Raw genomic sequence first — 19108 nt, 5'->3', positions numbered from 1 at the left:
TTCTTTCTTGGGATAAACCACTTGGTGGTGGTCTTGGATGCCTCTTTCTCTGCTTCTTAACAACCTTCTCTGGAGCTGCATCTTCTTTAATGTCTTTATCCCCATTCCCGTGATTCACATCTTCATTCATAACACCACTCTCACATTTGTCTGACTCGTTAACATCAACATCCTCCTCAATCACAACTTCATTCAAAATCTCCTTCACAACAACAATCAAAGCCTTATTCAACTGATTAACCTCACCAGTGGCCTCATTCACAACTTCAGTTTTTCTCTCATCACCTGGTGGATTGACCTCAACCACACTCTCACTGCTACCATCAGACACCACATCGTCATCAAGGATTTCAGGGTTGGCATCAATGGGGTGATCAAAATAGAGATGGACAGTGTTGTTATTTTTTATCGCACTCTCACACATCCTCATCACTTTAGCATCCGTCTTAAGCACTCTAAGACCCTTATCTAAGTCGAAACCAGGTTCTAGCCAATACGCTTCATTATATCCAGGGTAACCCAGATCTAAAAATAACCCCTCAACAAAAAATAAATTTCATGTCTCCACATTCACCCTGTGTATCTCAATTACTAAACCCCCTTCATATATCACATTACCATCTCTACCCCTTTTCAAGCAACCCATGTGATGATACACAAATGTAACTACACGATCCATCTAAGAAATAGTAGATGAAAGATACAATGAATAAACAAGATGTCACAAGCAAACAAAATAAACCACAATAACGGCCACTACTTAAACAAAGAACATGAAGCAGAACGTACCTCTTTGTAGGGTTGCTCCTAGTGAAGAATGGTGAGCCAATGATGCCACTTGAAAACCCTTACCCTTGATTCAACAATGTCTCTTGCCTAGTCTCGTTCTTCTTCGCGCCAAGCTTCCAGAGCAACGTCTCTCCCTCTCTACGTGACCTTTGAGTTTTGCTAGTAGTGACACACAAAGTCATAGTAACTCAGTAACTAGTAACAGCAGTTGCTAATTGGGTTTTAGGGCAAAATTAAATTCGGAAAAAAATTAAATTGAATTAGGTTAATTTAATTTTTAGGTAGGCCAATCAAATTTTTAATTACAAATTCCAACTCATATAAAACTTCTCTTGTCAGCAAAAATCGGTGTCCACGTAAGCATTGTGCTCACCGGAGCTATGGTCTGGCAAGCACGTGGACACGCTTGGCAAATTTTTAAAACATTCGGGTATCATTTTGTCAATAACAATAGTCAGGTACCAAAATGTCATCGTTTGAATCTTTCAGGTACCGAATTGGTCATTACCTCCTCATTTATATTAAGGAATTGGGTTGGGCCTTGGGCCCAATACAGGCCCAGTTTGTCTGGTTTGGCCCGTTTGGTCCAATCTTGGGACAAATTCTTTAAAATTACTGTCAAAATTCTTGTTTTAATTAGCTCTACCTCACTATAAAATTCTATTTCCTAATTATTTTTATTAATAATTAATTTATTGGTTAATTATTAACAAATTTTGCGGAGTTTACATCCTACCCTCCTAAAAGAAATTTTCGTCCTCGAAAATTCACCCTCAAATCTTCATATATGCCCTCTCAGATTTAACCGACCTTTTACCATTCATTTTACCATTCTCCCAACATTAATTCAAACATTAATTCACATTCTCTAGTCTCAGGTACAAGATCATAAACTTATTCAAGTCCGAGCCTAAGTTATATAATTTGTTTTACTCTCAGCTTCATCTAACTCTTTCTCAATAGTTAATCAGATGTCTAACTTGCCTCATCTCTTATAAAACCTTCCACAACTCTCATTCGAACATACTTCCAAAACTCCCAACACCTTCCAATTTCTCTTCAAGTTCATCATTCAAAACTCATCCATTCCGTCAATCATTCATCAAAGCCATACATATTCTATACAATTCCTCAACCAACCAATCAATCCTCATCAGTGCTAATGGTCACATAAGCCTAAAATATTTTTAATCATCCTCTACTACTCCTCATTGCAACTATCCGCAAGCTTCCACTGCGCCACTATAATCTCAAATCACTAAGGACTTATTTATCTATCAATCTTAACTAAACTCTCCTTGAATCTTTTCACTTACTAACTAAACATAGTCCACTTCACCAGTGCAACCATAAAGTCCACCGTATCACCTCGCTCGCCTCCACGAGTCACCATTTGGGTTCTATTCACACTAGACGAGTGATATTAAGGTGATCAGTCTTAATATCTTAAGGCTAGTGCTTCGAATTCCCAAACGTATGCTAATGAACATTCATGCCACATATGTCAAGCAAACATTCTAGACAGCATGTACACATAACTAGAGTATGCTCAGAAGTATAGTCAGTCCATTTTCCAGGCTCTACGGGAACGAACTGCTCTGATACCATAATGTAACACCCTACCATACAGAACCTTACGCTCGAGTCGTAAAGCAAAGGGTGGCCAGGTATTACGACCTCTAAAATAAAATATGTATATATATAATAATTAAAAAAAATGTACTATACGAGGAGCTTTGAAGGATAGTTAAAGCAAAACCATAAAATTAAAAGTGTAACGCTCGAAAATAACATTTACTTGCGTACGAAGAAAGCTTAAACACATAATATATAGGCATATATAGACAAAGAGAATAGAAGGTCAAGGATACATGATAAACAAGCTCTTAACTCAACCTGCGAAGCAAAGGTCGGCCAGAGTATACATATATATATACAACCTAAAATTGTCCCAGAAACATAAACAGAACACCTATCTTTCCAAAAGTCCATTCAAAAGGCGAAATATAATATTATATATATATATATATATATATATATATATATATATATATATATACACACAGAAATATACACATAGAATAACCCAAAATATAGTAATCCCAATCTTTGCTTGCAGAATGAACTCCAGACATTTATCGAGGTGCCTCTCGACCTGCATATGAAAAACAAAAATGTTGTATGGGATGAGAATCAGGGGTTCTCAGCATGGTAACAGTGCCCACATCTCTAACATATAATATCCTGGAAAAGGCAAAGGCAATCCTAGAACTTCGACAATCAGATTATAAAACTTAAAGATAATAAATTGTAAAGCACAAATAGGATAGGTCATCTAAGGTTCTAAATCTTAACTAATCTCTAACTGAAACCCTGCGTCATTTACTTTCCTCCAAAACCTCCAACTCCAGGGGAACCACACAGACAAGCAAGTAGACAATAGCAAACACAAGTAAAATACAATTACAATAGGTAGCAAATTTAGCAAGTAGGCATAATAATCATGTAGGCAAGCCCAATTAATGCAGAATCAAACAAGACACACAAATGCATATGATGCATGTCTGCTCTATGGCTAATGATATCATCTGTCGGTTATGTAACCAAACCGACATGTCCTGGTAGCTAACCATAGACAGAAACACCCTTTGCGGAGCAAGCGGGTTTGAGCTACAATCCCCTTACTACTATCTGCTTAACCCAAAGTCAGTGGAATAACCACTATTGTGACTACTATCCATGAGGGTGTTTAAAAGCTCAACCTGGAGGAAGCAGAATAATCGACTACTGCTGCTACTACCTAGGTGTCACAATCACTGACATGAAGCAAGTGGGACGAACCAGAATCCTTGCTACTGCCCAGATGTCACAATCATTGACCTAGAGCAAGCGGGACAAACCACAATCATTGCTACTGCGCAGATATCTCATTCAAGAATTCATTCAATCTCAAGTCAATCATTAATTATAATTCATCAATATTTCATCATCAATCATTCTCATGTATCATATTCATTCGAAATTCAATAATTAACTTAGTTTTTCATAATTCTCCTTCCTCATCTCATACCCAGAGCAAGTGAACAATGCCACTGCCTACTATCCGGGGTCACATATCACATTTATTTACAAACCATCATTTTCGCACTTCCTCAATCACAATTCATTACTCCAAAACTTTTTTCATCAACAAGTTATCTTCCTCACAGCCCAAAATCATACTTCACTACCCAAAGATCCACCTACTGGGCTTTAAACAAGTCTTAAAAGGGTTTTGAAAGCTAGAGAAATACATTTAGAAACAAAAATTAATGCTTTGGAAAATCAGGGCTTGCGTATGCATCACTACGCCGGCGTACGCATCATTGAAAAATTCGCCAATGCCGCGTGCATGCCACTCAGCCGCTTACGCAGAGGCACTGAGCAGAGACCATCATCCGCGTATAAGGGGTCCGCCGTCCGCGTATGCAGGCTTAGCAGCAGAAGCAAAAAGCTGCTAAGTCCAAAATTCCTGTTTTGCACACCGAACATCGAACATGCATAACTTTTTCGTTTTAAAATATTTTTCCTCCATTCTTCAGACCTGTAAACCTCTCGGATCAAATTTTCTTTTAGGAAAAAATTTGATAAAATTCGGAGGTCCAGAGGCCAAGTTATTCTCCGCCAAAGTTGGCTAAAAATCATAGTTTTTATAAAACTTTACAAACCTCCACTTTTCAAAGCATATCAATTATAAACCTTTTTTAAAACCAACCCGAACCTTCCCAATTCAGCATTAAATGTTTCCCAACACATATTTCTAACTTCCTCATTCAATCCAAAACCTACCAATTCTCCACTTTCATCAAACTCAAATTCAAAGTTTCAAATTCAACCATATTCAATACTTCAAGTTCCAACAATACTCAACTTAATCAACGATTATGCATACCAATTAATATCGCGTACAAATTACATATTCATCAACAAGAGCATCAATCTTAACCTTCAAAACCATTAACCATATAATCAATACAATGCACCTCAACCAATTAACAACATCAATAATTCAATTCCTATCCTAGGGTCACTAGCCTAAGTGTTCACAATACATTATATTTTACATACGAGAAATCGAAACCATACCTTGAACGATTTCCCGATAAACCCGGAACACCTCAAGCGTTCTCGTACCACAAGCTCCACAACTCCAACCCCCTCACTAATGACACCCAGCCTCCAAAGTTAATCCTCTAGCTTCCGATTTCTCAAATTAACTCCAACCGATAACCAATTTTAATCTAATATCACAATTATCAATATAATCAATATAGAATTTACTAATTCAATATTTTCACAAAGGGTTTGAGGGTTCTTACCTGACCCACAACTCAAACAAGCTAACCTGACAATACTTGCAAGTTAACTCGAACCTAAACACCGAAATCATGCAAAATTCAGCATAAATTCATATTGAGTTTCGAAATTGGGAAAGATAAAATTGAAAAGGAAAAAGTGGCTTCCTTACCTAATTAAGTTTTGGGCTTTACAGAGCTCGACGCTATGGTCGTGTGGCCGCAAACGTTGCAGTGATCAGAGCTTCGAATTGAAAGTTATATGAGATTTAGTGAAGGGTTAGGGTTTGGAACTTACCCTCTTCTTCCCTCTTGTGTTTCTGCGTTATTCACATGCATAGGAAAGAAAATGAGCTGAAGCTCATTTATATTAAGGAATTGGGTTGGGCCTTGGGCCCAATACGTGCTTGGTTTGTCCAATTCGGCTCGTTTGGCCTAATTTTTGACCAAATTCTTTAAAATTAGTGTCAAAATTCTTATTTTAATAAGCTCTACCTCATTAAACTATAAAATTCTATTTTCTAATTATTTTGATTAATAATTAATTTATTGGCTAATTATTTTTACAAATTTTTTGGGTTTTACAGAGTTTGTCCCAGATAGGATTAGGTTGAATCCTAGGAAAATTGGTGTTTGTAATATTTGAAAGATAGTGAAAATTTCACCACTGTTGTGGGAGGGACTAGATATAAGTCGCATTGTACATAGTGACTGAACCAGGATATATGGCTGTGTCACTTTTTTTTTCTCTGTTTTAATTCTGATTTTATCTTCTAAGAGACAAAACAAAATTATCTCCTACTTATTCTAACCAACAAGACGTCACAGCTACTTTTCACTCATACAATTCAGTTCTAACTCCTTTATTAAAAAGAGACAAAATAAAAATGTCTCCTAAACTTTAAAAAAAAAAGACTTAGCAGATTCTCAATAGTTCTATCCAATTTGAAGTAAAAACAAATAATGTAAAAAGAGGCCTATATTCAATCTCCCATTTTCTAAGTTACTAATATCCATCAGGTAGTTATAGCAATTAGTAAATTAAAAGTTAATTATTTTAGCTAATGCATTATGACTCCATCTCCCTTTTATTTCTAGCTCTATTGTTTGTATATGTGTGTCAATAATATAGATTTCATCCTTATTCTCTCAAAATATCCCTCTTTTTCTTTCCCAAATAATACACTTGGTTAAGAGAAAAAGATAAAATAAAAGTAAAAGACTCTTTTAATTTTATTTTATTTTATTTTAATATTATTATTATTTTTTTTCTTTTCTTTTTTTTGCGTAGGAATTCCAAATGTGTCAAATAAGACCTTTTTTTTAAAACTAGTTTAACTACCTATCCGAAGGTGATTCACCCTTCAAACAATATATGCATGATTATCTTTATTCTTTGGTTACGTTATGGATGTGATTTTTTTAATAATCTTTTGAAGGCAATAGAAGCAAGTCAACATTAAAAAAGTTGGAGAATTTAGATCTCAGTTCTAATAACTTCAAGAAGAGTGTAATGGAATTCTTTTCTGGTCTATCATCCCTCAACAATTTGAACCTTGCTAATAACATTCTTGGTGGACTCTTTCCTAGCAAAGGTATGAATTTGCATGAATTATTAGGACATAATTTTCATGCACTATAAGTATAAATCAATTAAAAGAGTTTTATGTAAAAAATCAACTTGATATTACGATATTAACAAAAATAATTAATTTTCAAACTTACTATTTAAAAAATTATCTAAATACATAAATCTAATTGGATAATTGTATGTAAAATTTTTTATTGTGTTCATGTATTAAAATTAAATTCTTATATTATTTTATACATAAGGATTTGTTTAATTTGTAGATTCTGATTAGAAATATTTGTTTAGAGATATCACATCTGCAAAACTTGGTGATGTTGGACTTGAGTTTTAATTATCTTTATGGCGGCTTGACAACTCAAGGTACCCATTTCTATTTGAGGATTCATTTTTATCTTGTTTGGTGGGTTTATCGAAATTATTGTGTTATTCGTATTATCTATCTAAAAGCATTAGGTATAATTCATTAGTTATAAGGACAGTGTTAGGGTCAGCAAATTTTGTGATTTATAGTCATTAATTAGTTATAATTAGTATTTTTAACAGTGTAAGATTATATCTAATGGTATATAATTATTCACTTTTCTTTTGATGGTTAAGTGCTGGCCAAATTTTAATAAAAATGCTGTCCCCTAAACTTTTTCTTAGTTATATTATCTATAGTTGATTTTTATTCAATTTTTTTTTTCGTTTAGGAATAACAATGCAATTGGGGGGAATGCAATTGGGGGGAGGGATAGATTTTCGGATCTAGTCCTATTTTATAGGGGTGAGCACGGGTAGCGGATATCCGATTACTCGTCTGAATTTAAACCGAACTAATTAAATTGATTTTGGAATCAATGGGTAATCGGTTCTAATCCGAACCAAACCGATAGTCTTTGTTAGTAATTAGTTCGGGTATTAATTTTGGGGGTGCAGAACCCGAACCAATCCGCAAACCCGATCATATATTAATTAAATAAAAAAAATAAAAAATATATATGACTTTTCTATTAGACAATGATTATTCACTATTAATATGTTTGGATTTTAATGAGTTTAGTTTTCAATGTATTTGGTGTTTAACATGTTTGGATTATTTCTATTGATGTTACATGTTTATTGTACTTGTTGAATTTTTAAGAAAAAAATTTGATTTTTTGTTTTATGAATTTTAAAATCATCGGGTACCTAATTACTCATCGGTTTGATTTGGTTCGAATACATGTACAAAAAATCACAAGTTCAAACCAAACCAAATCCATTACATTTGATTGATTTAGTTCTAATTTTACCATAAACCCAAACCAAACCGACCCGTGCTCACTCCTACTATTTTATTCTATATAAATCCTATCCTGTTAGAACTACTCGTGAATCATAAAAATTTGTATCCTAATTCGTTCTGTGGAGTACTTGTCCATGGCCGGATATACCCATATCCGATCCCGTTTCCCCCCAAGCACCAACTGTCTTATCAAAATTCACCACGAACTAGGTTGGATAATTACCCACCCCAACTAAATAAGAACGAGACGAGTACTCGCAGGTACAAATTATATTATTATCTCTATTTTAGTCATTTTGATTACATTGTAAACTCAAAATTCGATTGCAAGCTAAGTACGATTAAACGGAGAAAGTTTTGAACTGACATTATATTTTCACTTAGTGATTAAAAGTTCGTTTTTGTAGTGACACATATAAAAATAAGGAAGATCTACTATATTTTAAAACACCATTAAGAAGAGTTTATTAATGAAAGGATTATTTTAAAAATACTTAAGAGAATGACCATTTTTTTTTTTAAGTAGGCATTATATTCTTAGTTGTTGTTGTCAATTGTTTTACTATATAACCAAATCTTAAATGAGCGTATGAGACAATGGGTGAAAGTATCTACATAAAATTCTAATGCTAAAGTCAGCAGATATTTTAATAGAAATATATATCAAACTGGATTAAAATTACCTGTGTTGATGTAATATTTATAGAAGTGTGAATTTAATGTAGCTGACTATTTCAAAATGGGAGAACTTACTCTGTAGATTGAGGGCACTTAACTATCCTCAATATGAGGAAGGTTTTATGCATAAAAAAAAAAAAAAAAAGTTATTCCCTCTACACGTAGTGATTTTGGAGGAGTGAGGGAAGCATATGGCTTGCTTCCTAAGTTAGATCGGGTCATGGATGAAAGAATCCGAATTGGAACCCTTTTGGATATAGGTGATCTATCAGCCGTCAGCACGTTGGGTCAGATCGAGTTAAACTTTAATATAGAAACAGGATTGGGCTTCTTGAGTTATTGAACTCATATAGAAACGGATAGAAAAATTTTCGATATTTCAAGTTCAAATATTAACATTTGGCAATAGAATTGCAAATTAAACTTATTTTAGTTCGATTTAGTTGGAAATTAAATATGAGAATTAGAATTATCTAAATAATTGAAAATTATATTTTTATTTTATTTCAATATAATTTTTTTAGAGAGCAGAATTGAACATGAATCTTCTAATATAAAGACCAACCTAATAACTACTAGGCTGATTTCATTATGGTTATTTTCAATGCTTTTTAAAATATATTTTTTATTTTCACATTATATCCTAATTAATACACGATATCTTAAGTATATATTTTATTATTATTTTTAACTATAAACTCATTCTTAAATTAATTATATTTTTATTTAATAATAATTATAAATTTATTTATTTTTTTATAATTATATGATATTTATTAATATTTTTTTTAATAAATACTTATAGTATATAATAGTATAATAAATATAAATTAATTAATAAATTATTAAAATTTAAAAATAATAATTATTTTATTATAAAAACAAAATAAAAATATTTGATAGAATAAAAATAATAAATACTTATTGTTTTTGTTCTATATTATTTTAGAATAGTTTGGTTATTTTTAAAATATTAGTAGTAAAGATATGTATTTTAAATTTTAATTTTAAGTTTTTGACTATTTTATATTTTTATTTACATAGTATCGGGTCAATCAGTTCAATAAATGACCCATCAGTTAAATCAATAACTTAGTGACCCAATAATTTGATCGTTTTGATCACCGATTCAATTCTGATAACTATGTTTGAGGATATTCTCAGCGTGTTTCAAATCTACTATTAAAGATTTGACTATTAATGCTTTTTTTTAAAAAATAAAACAAAGAGAAATGCTAGGAGACTAGTAGGTTTTGTAATTTGTAGTCAATTAGTTATCATTAGTATTTTTAATAGTGTGAGATTAAATTTAATGATAAAAGATTACTCATTTTTTTTAATGATTAAATATTGGCCAAATTTTAATAAAAATGCTGCTTTTCTAAACTTCCTCTTGAAGAAAATTACAAACATACACCAAGTTCTCTTTAGGTGCAACCTGTTTTTCTTTTCTTATTTAAACCAAAATAATAAGTTGAAATAATTAAATATGATCATGTGTATATATCAGATTTTGTTACCCACTTATTATAGCATCTAAACGTATTTCTCTATCTATTCTTGTAAAGCTTTGGCAAATCTAAGCAAGTTGCAAGTCCTTAAATTAGGTCAATTATCTCTCAGTGGATCTCTCCCAATTCAAGGTGAGCAAATCTTCATTGTTACCTCCAAAAAAGAATTATGTTTTTACCCTCAGCTTTAATTTGAATACCCATGATGACATGATGTAAAATTAAATTCTAATCATGTTATATACTACTCATATGTAGGTTTATGTAAAATGAAACAACTAGAAGTGCTAGACTTACATAGAAATGCATTCGATGGAACTTTGGATGCATGTGTTGCAAATTTGACGTCGCTTCGAGTTCTTGATCTCTTCGGAAACTCCTTAACCGGGAACGTTTTTGAACCTTGGATTTCTAGCCTTGCATTGTTGGAGACCCTTTCCCTGGGTATGAATTCATTTGAGGGCATATTCTCATTAAACATGTTGGCTAACCATTCAAAGCTTAAGGTGTTAGAACTCGACGAAATGGATTCTGAAACGTTTCAAGTGCAAACCGAAACCTCCCCTTGGATTGCATCATTTCAATTGGAACAATTAGACATCTCCAGTTGCAAAGTCAACTCACATACAAAAACACTTCCTTCTTTCCTTTCATCTCAGACCAGTTTGGAAATTATTGCCCTATTAGATAACGATCTAGTTGGTTCATTTCCCATCTGGTTGCTTCTAAACAACACAAAATTGGAAGGAGTATACTTTGGCGGCAATTGTTTTACAGGATCTTTTGAACTACCCTTTGATCTAAATTATCATCACATGGATCAACTAGAGTTCTTGGACATATCAGACAACAAAATCCAAGGTGAGCTCCCCAGGAACATAGGAGTTGTCTTCCCAAATTTAATTCTTCTGGATGTGTCTAACAATAAGTTTGGCGGTCATATTCCCGAATCAATTGGAGAGATGGAAAATTTGACAACATTGTATCTTGGAAATAACAGATTCTCTGGAAACTTACATGAGCACATTCTCAATGGATGCCTGTCATTGTCCAGTTTGATTATGGATAATAACCAGCTAAATGGAACACTTCCCAGTTTTACTGGAAATCCAAAGCTTGTCTTGTTATTTGCATCAAGGAACAATTTTCAGGGTTCTATAACGAGAGAGTTTTGCAGGTTTGGACTTGTCATTTTGGACCTCTCTTTCAATAACCTTTCTGGTACCTTACCACCATCTTGTTTAAACAGGTTGTTCATAAACTTGCAAGGAAATAGCATCACTGGTAAAATACCCGAGGCATCGACGAACATGTCAGTGTTGATGGATTTGAGTGACAATAAATTTACAGGAAGTATTCCAGAAAGTATATACAATCTCCCGAATTTGAGGTATTTATTATTGGCAGGTAATGACCTACAAGGCCAACTTTCCAGTCAAATATGTCAGTTAAAAAATCTCCAGGCCTTAGACCTTTCACGCAACAACTTATCTGGCTTTATTCCTTCTTGCTTGAACAAGATACGATTTTCAGAAGAAATTTATGATCCACCGAGTAGAATACCTGGATTCTCTTCAAGAGGTGTAGACATCATCGAGAAAACTTTGATGCTTGCTTTGATGCTTTTGTTTATGGAACAGAAAGTGCAATTCACAATAAAAGCTTCTTCTCGTGAATATGAAGGTGATATACTTGAAGACATATCAGTATTAGATTTGTCATCTAACCAATTGACAGGAAAAATTCCTTATCAGATAGGAGATTTACATGACCTTTTTGCACTTAACCTGTCCAACAATAATCTGAGTGGATCAATTCCAAAGAGCTTCAAGAAATTGCAAAGTATAGAGAGCTTGGATCTTTCAAATAACAAATTGAGCGGACAGATCCCACTTGAGTTACAAGACTTGCACTCATTAGCTATCTTCAATGTGTCTTACAACAACTTATCAGGTAGAGCACCTGATCAAGGACAATTTGGCACCTTTGGTGATAGCAACTACAAAGGAAACCCATATCTCTCTTGGGGTATTAGCAATAGAAGAATTGCAGCATCGCCACTATCTCCCATTCAATTGGATGAGGTAAACCACCATGATTCTGCAGTGGATTCCACTTCCTTCTATTGGAGTTTTGTTGCCACCTTTGTCACGGTGCTCTTGGCAATGCTGACGATCCTTTGGATCAATCCTCATTGGCGCGGAGCATGGTTTTATTTTATTGAAGGAGTTCTTCTCAAATGTTTTGGTGGACTTCTTGGAGATGCATTCTACTAGGAAAAAGAAAATTGTGTATGATATATCTTGCTAGCTTGCTTAAGAAGCCATGCTTGTATAGCATCACTCAAGAAGAATAAAGTTTGTATGCACTTCTGAACTATTTCTATCTCTCAAATTCCCATAACTTTGTTTTTAATGTCATTTAGTAGTTGTATGTGCTAGTAATATGTTTTACTATCACAAATTCACAATGTGCTAAATCTATGGCTGTATGCTAAAAATGGTGTGTTATTAATTAGATAAAAATAAATATTAAATACATATTAAAAATTAATTATTAAATTAGTTGTTATATATTTATATATAAATATATATTTTATATTTTAATATATATTTTATACAAATAATTAATTTTAATTTTAATATACAATTAGCATCATTGTTAAATCAAACTTGATAAATTTGACGTTATGGTCAACGAAAGAAGACTCGAGAAGATAGTAATGATGCCAAATATCGAATAAGTCGAAAGTTTCGTTACAATAGATTAATTATGTTAACTAATTGATTTGATTAGATATTTAAATATCACATAATTTAATATTATGTATATCAATTAATTAAATATAATAAATATAAATTAATTTTAGTAAAAAATTGAGTAAATCTCTAAAATGGTCTTCTAAATTCGGCCCGTGCACCAATGTTGCTTCTCAATTACTAATTACTCTAAATATACTCTCCAATTTGAGTTCCGTGTAAAATTCTGGTCCTTCTACCCATTTCTGGCATGACTCAGCAGCCGTAGCGCTAAGCTAGCGGTGCCACCTACCTCCACATAGGATGCCCGAACGACGTCATTATGCTTGTAGGGGTGAATGAATCAAAACAAAAAAAACAGAGCAACTCAAACCCCATACTAACATCGTAACCACAAAAAATCTAACAACATAGAAATCTCAACAAAACACCAAACGAAGATGAAATTACCTCAATCAACAACTCAAGTGAAGAGCCATCAATGAAAACCCAAAAAAATTTAAACTTTAACTCCTCACTGTATTGCTAACCTTGTTGATGCTCACGATGATGATACCCTCTGGTTCACCAACTTTCTACGAATGGTATCCTTCCTTCTCTTGCCAATGAACTCAAAAAATCGCTAACGAAGACATGCTCTATTGTGACTGCATTTTTTGGACGAAAGGGAGAAGAAACGTTTGAAGAGAAGTAGAAGAAAGACTAACGAATGATCAATCCTCCCCCAAGAAATCTTTCACTTCCCCTCCATCATAATATGACACCGTTTTCATTCATTCACTCCCTACAAACAAAACGACGTTATTCGGGCGTCCTATGTGGAGGTAACTCTGCCAGCTCAGTGCTTTGACTGCTGAGTCATGTTGAAATTGGGTAGAAGGACCAGGATTTTGCACGGAACTCAAATCAGAGGATTCATTTAGAGTAACTAAAAACTAAGGGGCAACATTGGTGCACGGGTCCAATTTGGAGGGCCATTTTAAAAATTTTCATTATTTGATAATCTTATATATATATATATATATATATATATATATACATGATAGAATAAAATTATAAAAATAATCTTTTTATCACTTTAGATATTTTAACTCTTTTTTTTCTCTTTACATACAATTTTGTTTTGTATTAACTTTGTTTATTTAATGATAAAATATAATCGTATTAATTCTATCATAAATAGTTTATTTTTTCCCATATATTTTGATTTATATAGTTACTATTGATCTTCTTGTTTTTGTTTTCTTGAATGTTCTTTATTTTTTTATGACTTGTAACTTAAAAAAAAAAACAAAGAAAAAAAAGATGGCCAAAAACAGAGAAAAAAGCTACATCATTTCTCATTATTATTATTATTATTATTATTATTATTATTATTATTATTATTATTATTATTATTATTATTATTATTATTATTATTATTATGAACTTTATTATTTTTTTAATATGAGCTTTATTTTTATTTTTTTATTATTATTAATACTTTTATTATTTTCTTCTTTAATTATAAATCTTCTTATAATAATTTTTTGATAGAATATTTTTTTGGTCTAATAATTTTCTTTCTACTTTTTGTCAAAAATAATATATATTAGGAGAAAAAAAGAAGATACAAATTAAATTTTAAAATTTAAATTTAAATAAAATATGCAAATTGCAACTATTGAATTGAGATCTAGAATTCATTTGATATATTTAAACTCTTTGTAGTTTGTATTATCGTCATTGAAAATTTTAAATACTATTATAAAATTCTCGATATTTTTTATCTTATTGTTCTTAAATTATACATTATACCGTGTATTTGAAGATTTTCTTTTTTTTTTGAAATAAGTGTGACATTATATACTTTTTTTGATATAAAAGAATAATAAAGTTGAAGTGAGTAACAAAATTAATTATATAATAAAATACAAATTTCTAAAATTTTTAACACAATTGATAAATTTTTCGTTTCAAAATAATTTTTTTTAAATAAAATAATTTTATTCCTTTCATCCAATTTTAGTTCTTTCCAATCGATCTGATAAGGATTATTTTCCTATGCCAATGGCTCCATTTTTTTAAATATTAATCTTATTTTAACAAATTGAAATATTTAAGAAAAAAAGGAAAGAGGGGCTTCTCAATCTTGCCGCGCAACCCATATCAGCAAATTTTATTGTTTTGTTAGGATTTTTACACTTAATGATGGAGCTGATGTGACTTACTCCGGAGAGTATTTTTCGATTTAATTATTTGGGTTAAATATGATTTTGGTCTCTAACGTAGAAGCCGAAAATTTATTTTGTCCCAAGCCTTTCTTATGCTACAAAATGGTTTCGAAAGTTTAACTTAATTTTAAAACCGTCCTTCGGACCAAAATGCCCTTTCTCTTTCTTCCCCAAAATCAAGCACAAACACAAGCAGAAGTAGAAGCAGAACCAGAATCAGAACCAGAAGCAACAACAACAATAATGAATCAACAATGTAATCAAGTAGAAGCAGGAGCAGAACAACAACAACAACAATAAATCAGCAATGTAATCAAGCAGAAGTAGGAACAGGAGCAGAAACAGAAGCAGGAGCGGAACAACGACAACAACAACAACAACAACAATAAAACAATGTAATCAATCAGAAGCAGAAACAACCAGAAGCAAAAATAATCAGAAATCAACAACATAATAGAAGCAGAAGCAGAAGAAGAATGGAAGCAGAAGAAAAAGAAGAATGGAAGCAGAAGTAAAGACCGGCAAGTCACCCGAATCTGCCATCACAGCGATCACAGTGCTGATCCGGCATCACAGCGCCGCAACCCTTTTCTTCTTCTCTCTTAGTGCTATTCTAGTGCCACCATCACAACGTGACCTCTTCTCCTTCCTCGGCACACCACCAAAACCTTCTCCTGTTCTTGCCTCGAACCAGAACCCATTGCCACTGAGCACCTCTGCCGAGCTCAAAGGAGCAACGGTGAGATCCAGTGACCAAACGACGACGAGTAGCGGTGGCGAATTAGAGCAGTGGCGGTGGCTCTTCCCCCCTCTTCTTCCCTGAACCAACTCCCCCCCTGCGCGCGCGAATCCCTTCCCCCTTCCCCTTATGCAATGTTTTCTTTTTTTAGTTAGGGATATTTTTGGAATAAAAACTAAAAATTTGATAAAAATTATGATTTTAAAACAAATTGAACGTTTGGGACCATTTTGTAGCGAAAAAAAGGCCAGAGATGAAATAAATTTTTGGCCTCTACGTTAAGGACCAAAAACGTACTTAACCCTTATTTTAACTTATTCAATACAATTTTTTATAGTGACTTAGTTATACCAGCTAATTGATTTTACTAGATATTTAAATATCAGTATAATTTATTATAATTTATATTACTTAATTAATTATACTACATTAATTGTAATTTGTTATATTAATTAATTGATTTATAAAGTCTAAAATAAAATATAATTTGTTATTTATCTAATTGAATTCATTAAAATTAATTATATATTATATATGAATTAATGATAATTGATAAATCACTTATATTATATATGTATTAATTAAATATTATATACACACGGTGTAATGAATACAAAGGTAGTTTATATAGTATTATATATGCACTATGTATTTTTTTTTGTTTTGGTTTTATATAGTATTGATAATATGCTAATCTCAGAAAATCTACCTGTATCCCATTCTGATCCGTCCGATCTAAAGTCCCATTTTTTATCTTCTCTCTCCCAGCAAGTAGAGAGCCTAGCGATGGAGGACGGTATCTTCGGACTGACGACTTCAGAATGTCGACATAAGAGCTTTGAAGAGGCAAAGAATAGTTGCTTCTACAGTGACGAGATGACAACGGGGTTGTGCTGGTAAAGAGGTCGAAGATGATCGAAAATGTTAATGTGACCAGAGGAAGTACATAGCGGACCAGCAAAAAGAAACTTTTATTGATGCTGTCGTTATTCAGATCGTCGTCGCACCGGAACGCTTCTGATCATGTAACTGATGAAGATGAGTTGCTGCAAGAAAGGCATAGATTCAGTCTCTCATGCACAAGGGAAGATGGAATTTGGCTTGAAATCTGGGTCGTGTTAGGTCGGAGGGCTTCTGGGCCTAGGCCATATTGGTGTCCTGGGTCCATGGCCAAAAAATAAAAAGGGTACAGCAGTTACTAGCTAGAACTAATCAAGAAGTGGGAGAGAGGTTTGAGTGAGGGAATGAGAGGGGGAATAAGTGTTATTTTTTTGTCATGGGCTATAAACCCAAAAAGACAAATCCGCCCAAAAGTCTAAACCTACTACTCGACCCGCTCATCATCCTCAACCTATCTGAAACAAACCCAACTATGACCCAAAAAAAACAAAAAGTAAACAAGGAGTGTGAGTACAGTACGCATGACCAAACTCTGAACTTGGAAGATAAAGATAGATATGGTATTGAAGATTTAGAGCAAGAGAACAGTACGCATATAGCTCTCTGAACATGCATCATACTTGATGCTCTACGAGTGGTCGTTTCCAGTGGTTCATGTTTCCATTTATATACCCACAAATTCTGCGCCTTCTAGATTTTCCAGCAATGACAAGCCACTAGCTCCATCTTCCTTATAGGTAAGTTGTTATAGAACTCCTTTCTGATATTTTTTTATGATTCACAGTATCTAATTAGTGCATATAAATATGGTAATTTTTTTCTTCTGTATCACGTTTGTCGTTTGTGTGATTCCAAATATAGAAAGATATATTGTTTCTTATTTTGATTTTTTAAAATTAAACTCTATCTTACCATGTAAATGGAACACTATAAAAGTTAGCCATTAATTACCATCCTAAATTTAAAAATTATTTTATTGACTTAATTCATATTCTTTAATCCTGAATATTGTAAAAAAATTTCTTTTTTTAGATGAATTTTAATGTACGTCAGAACTTCTATAATTTTTGTTAATAGTGGGGTTGAACAGTGCTGTGGCTCTCTATAAATACAACATAGATGATCACCATACTTACTCTTTATTTATACTGAAATTTTTAGTATTTTGGTGATTTTGTTATGGCGAGTTGCAATGACAGCTAGATGAGTTCATGTGCTATGTGGTAAATTTTATAATATTTTCTTATCTTTCGTTAAATCTAAGGACCTTGATTTTTAGGTATGATCTCATCAAGAGTATCAATACTGGTCCATAGCATAAGGTGTGGAAGCGCATAGTACGTGTCATTAAACTTTAGATCGTTTTTCACTTTGCAAATTTTGGGATAAAAGCACCTATTGAGATGGTTGTCCTTGATGAAGAGATAAAATATTCTCTTTGCATTTGAGATTTTCTTTGCCAATAATTGAGTAATAAACCTCATTTATCTATGACCCTATATAACTATTGCATTTCGGGGGGATACAATTCAATGCTCTATTAAAGGCATATTTATTTCTATCTTTGAGACCGTACTCGTTGAGGGTAATGTGTATGTGGTCACTAATTTTGCAATTTCTTTGAATACCATCAAATTCAAGCCTATTAGACACGAATTTAGAATCCACTTCAAGAGCAAAGGACACGATTGTGCGTCCAATACAAGACTCTTCCGTTCCTTTTAATGGATTTATTTTTGTTTTGTTAAAAAAATTCATACAGAGTCTAAGAAAGATGACTATTTAGTTGATAAATATTTTGTTAGAGTAATCTATAACGCATGTGATGTTTAATTCCATAAAAGCTAATTTTTTAAGTAAAATAATTTATCGATCGGATTGTATTATATAATATGTCTATATTTAATGTATATTATTTGAATTGGCTGATGCGTTATTTTTATTATAGGTATAATATCAAAAAAATTGTATTATTTAGTAAAACTTTTCTACAATTCAATAATGACTTTGTTTTTTATTCTTATACGTTTTATTTTAACATATCTAAAAGCAAATTTCATAAATAGCAATTAAAGATTTGGTGCCTTTAAAAGTATAGTTGGTAATAAAAAAAGACTAAAAATAATTGAATAACATCAATGTTATTAGTTCAATATATCTTTTAAGTTATTTTTTTCAATAAAATTATCACACTGTCAACGATAATTTGTTTAATGTCCATATTTAATTATTTGCAATTTTTAGAGTATTAATTTGGGTCATTGTAAACTAATTTATTTAATATAAGACATTATCCCATCTTATTATCCAAAATGAGTTATTGTAAC

The 19108-nt window shown here is 32.3% G+C and overlaps 1 protein-coding gene across 13 annotated transcripts in view; it reads left to right on the top strand.

Annotated features, from left to right (window-relative positions):
* LOC112703544 (receptor-like protein 14) overlaps window positions 1-12585 on the top strand; it is a 33659-nt gene extending 21074 nt beyond the window's left edge. For 4 of the 13 annotated variants that reach the window (XM_025755029.3, XM_072199699.1, XM_072199697.1 and 1 more), the window contains 4 exons: window positions 6563-6718; window positions 7000-7074; window positions 10228-10302; window positions 10429-12585. In XM_025755029.3, the coding sequence (XP_025610814.2) occupies window positions 6563-6718; window positions 7000-7074; window positions 10228-10302; window positions 10429-12446 (2324 nt within the window). In that variant the 3' untranslated portion in view covers window positions 12447-12585. Of the gene's footprint in view, window positions 1-6562; window positions 6719-6974; window positions 7075-10227; window positions 10303-10428 lie in introns of all 13 variants that reach the window. The other 9 variants (XM_072199694.1, XM_072199700.1, XM_072199695.1 and 6 more) reach the window with 7 other exon arrangements.
* Window positions 12586-19108: the final 6523 nt, after the last annotated feature.

Source organism: Arachis hypogaea, chromosome 7 (genome assembly GCF_003086295.3).
Source record: "Arachis hypogaea cultivar Tifrunner chromosome 7, arahy.Tifrunner.gnm2.J5K5, whole genome shotgun sequence".
NCBI lineage: Eukaryota > Viridiplantae > Streptophyta > Magnoliopsida > Fabales > Fabaceae > Arachis > Arachis hypogaea.
This window is presented reverse-complemented; position numbering and strand designations above follow the sequence as displayed.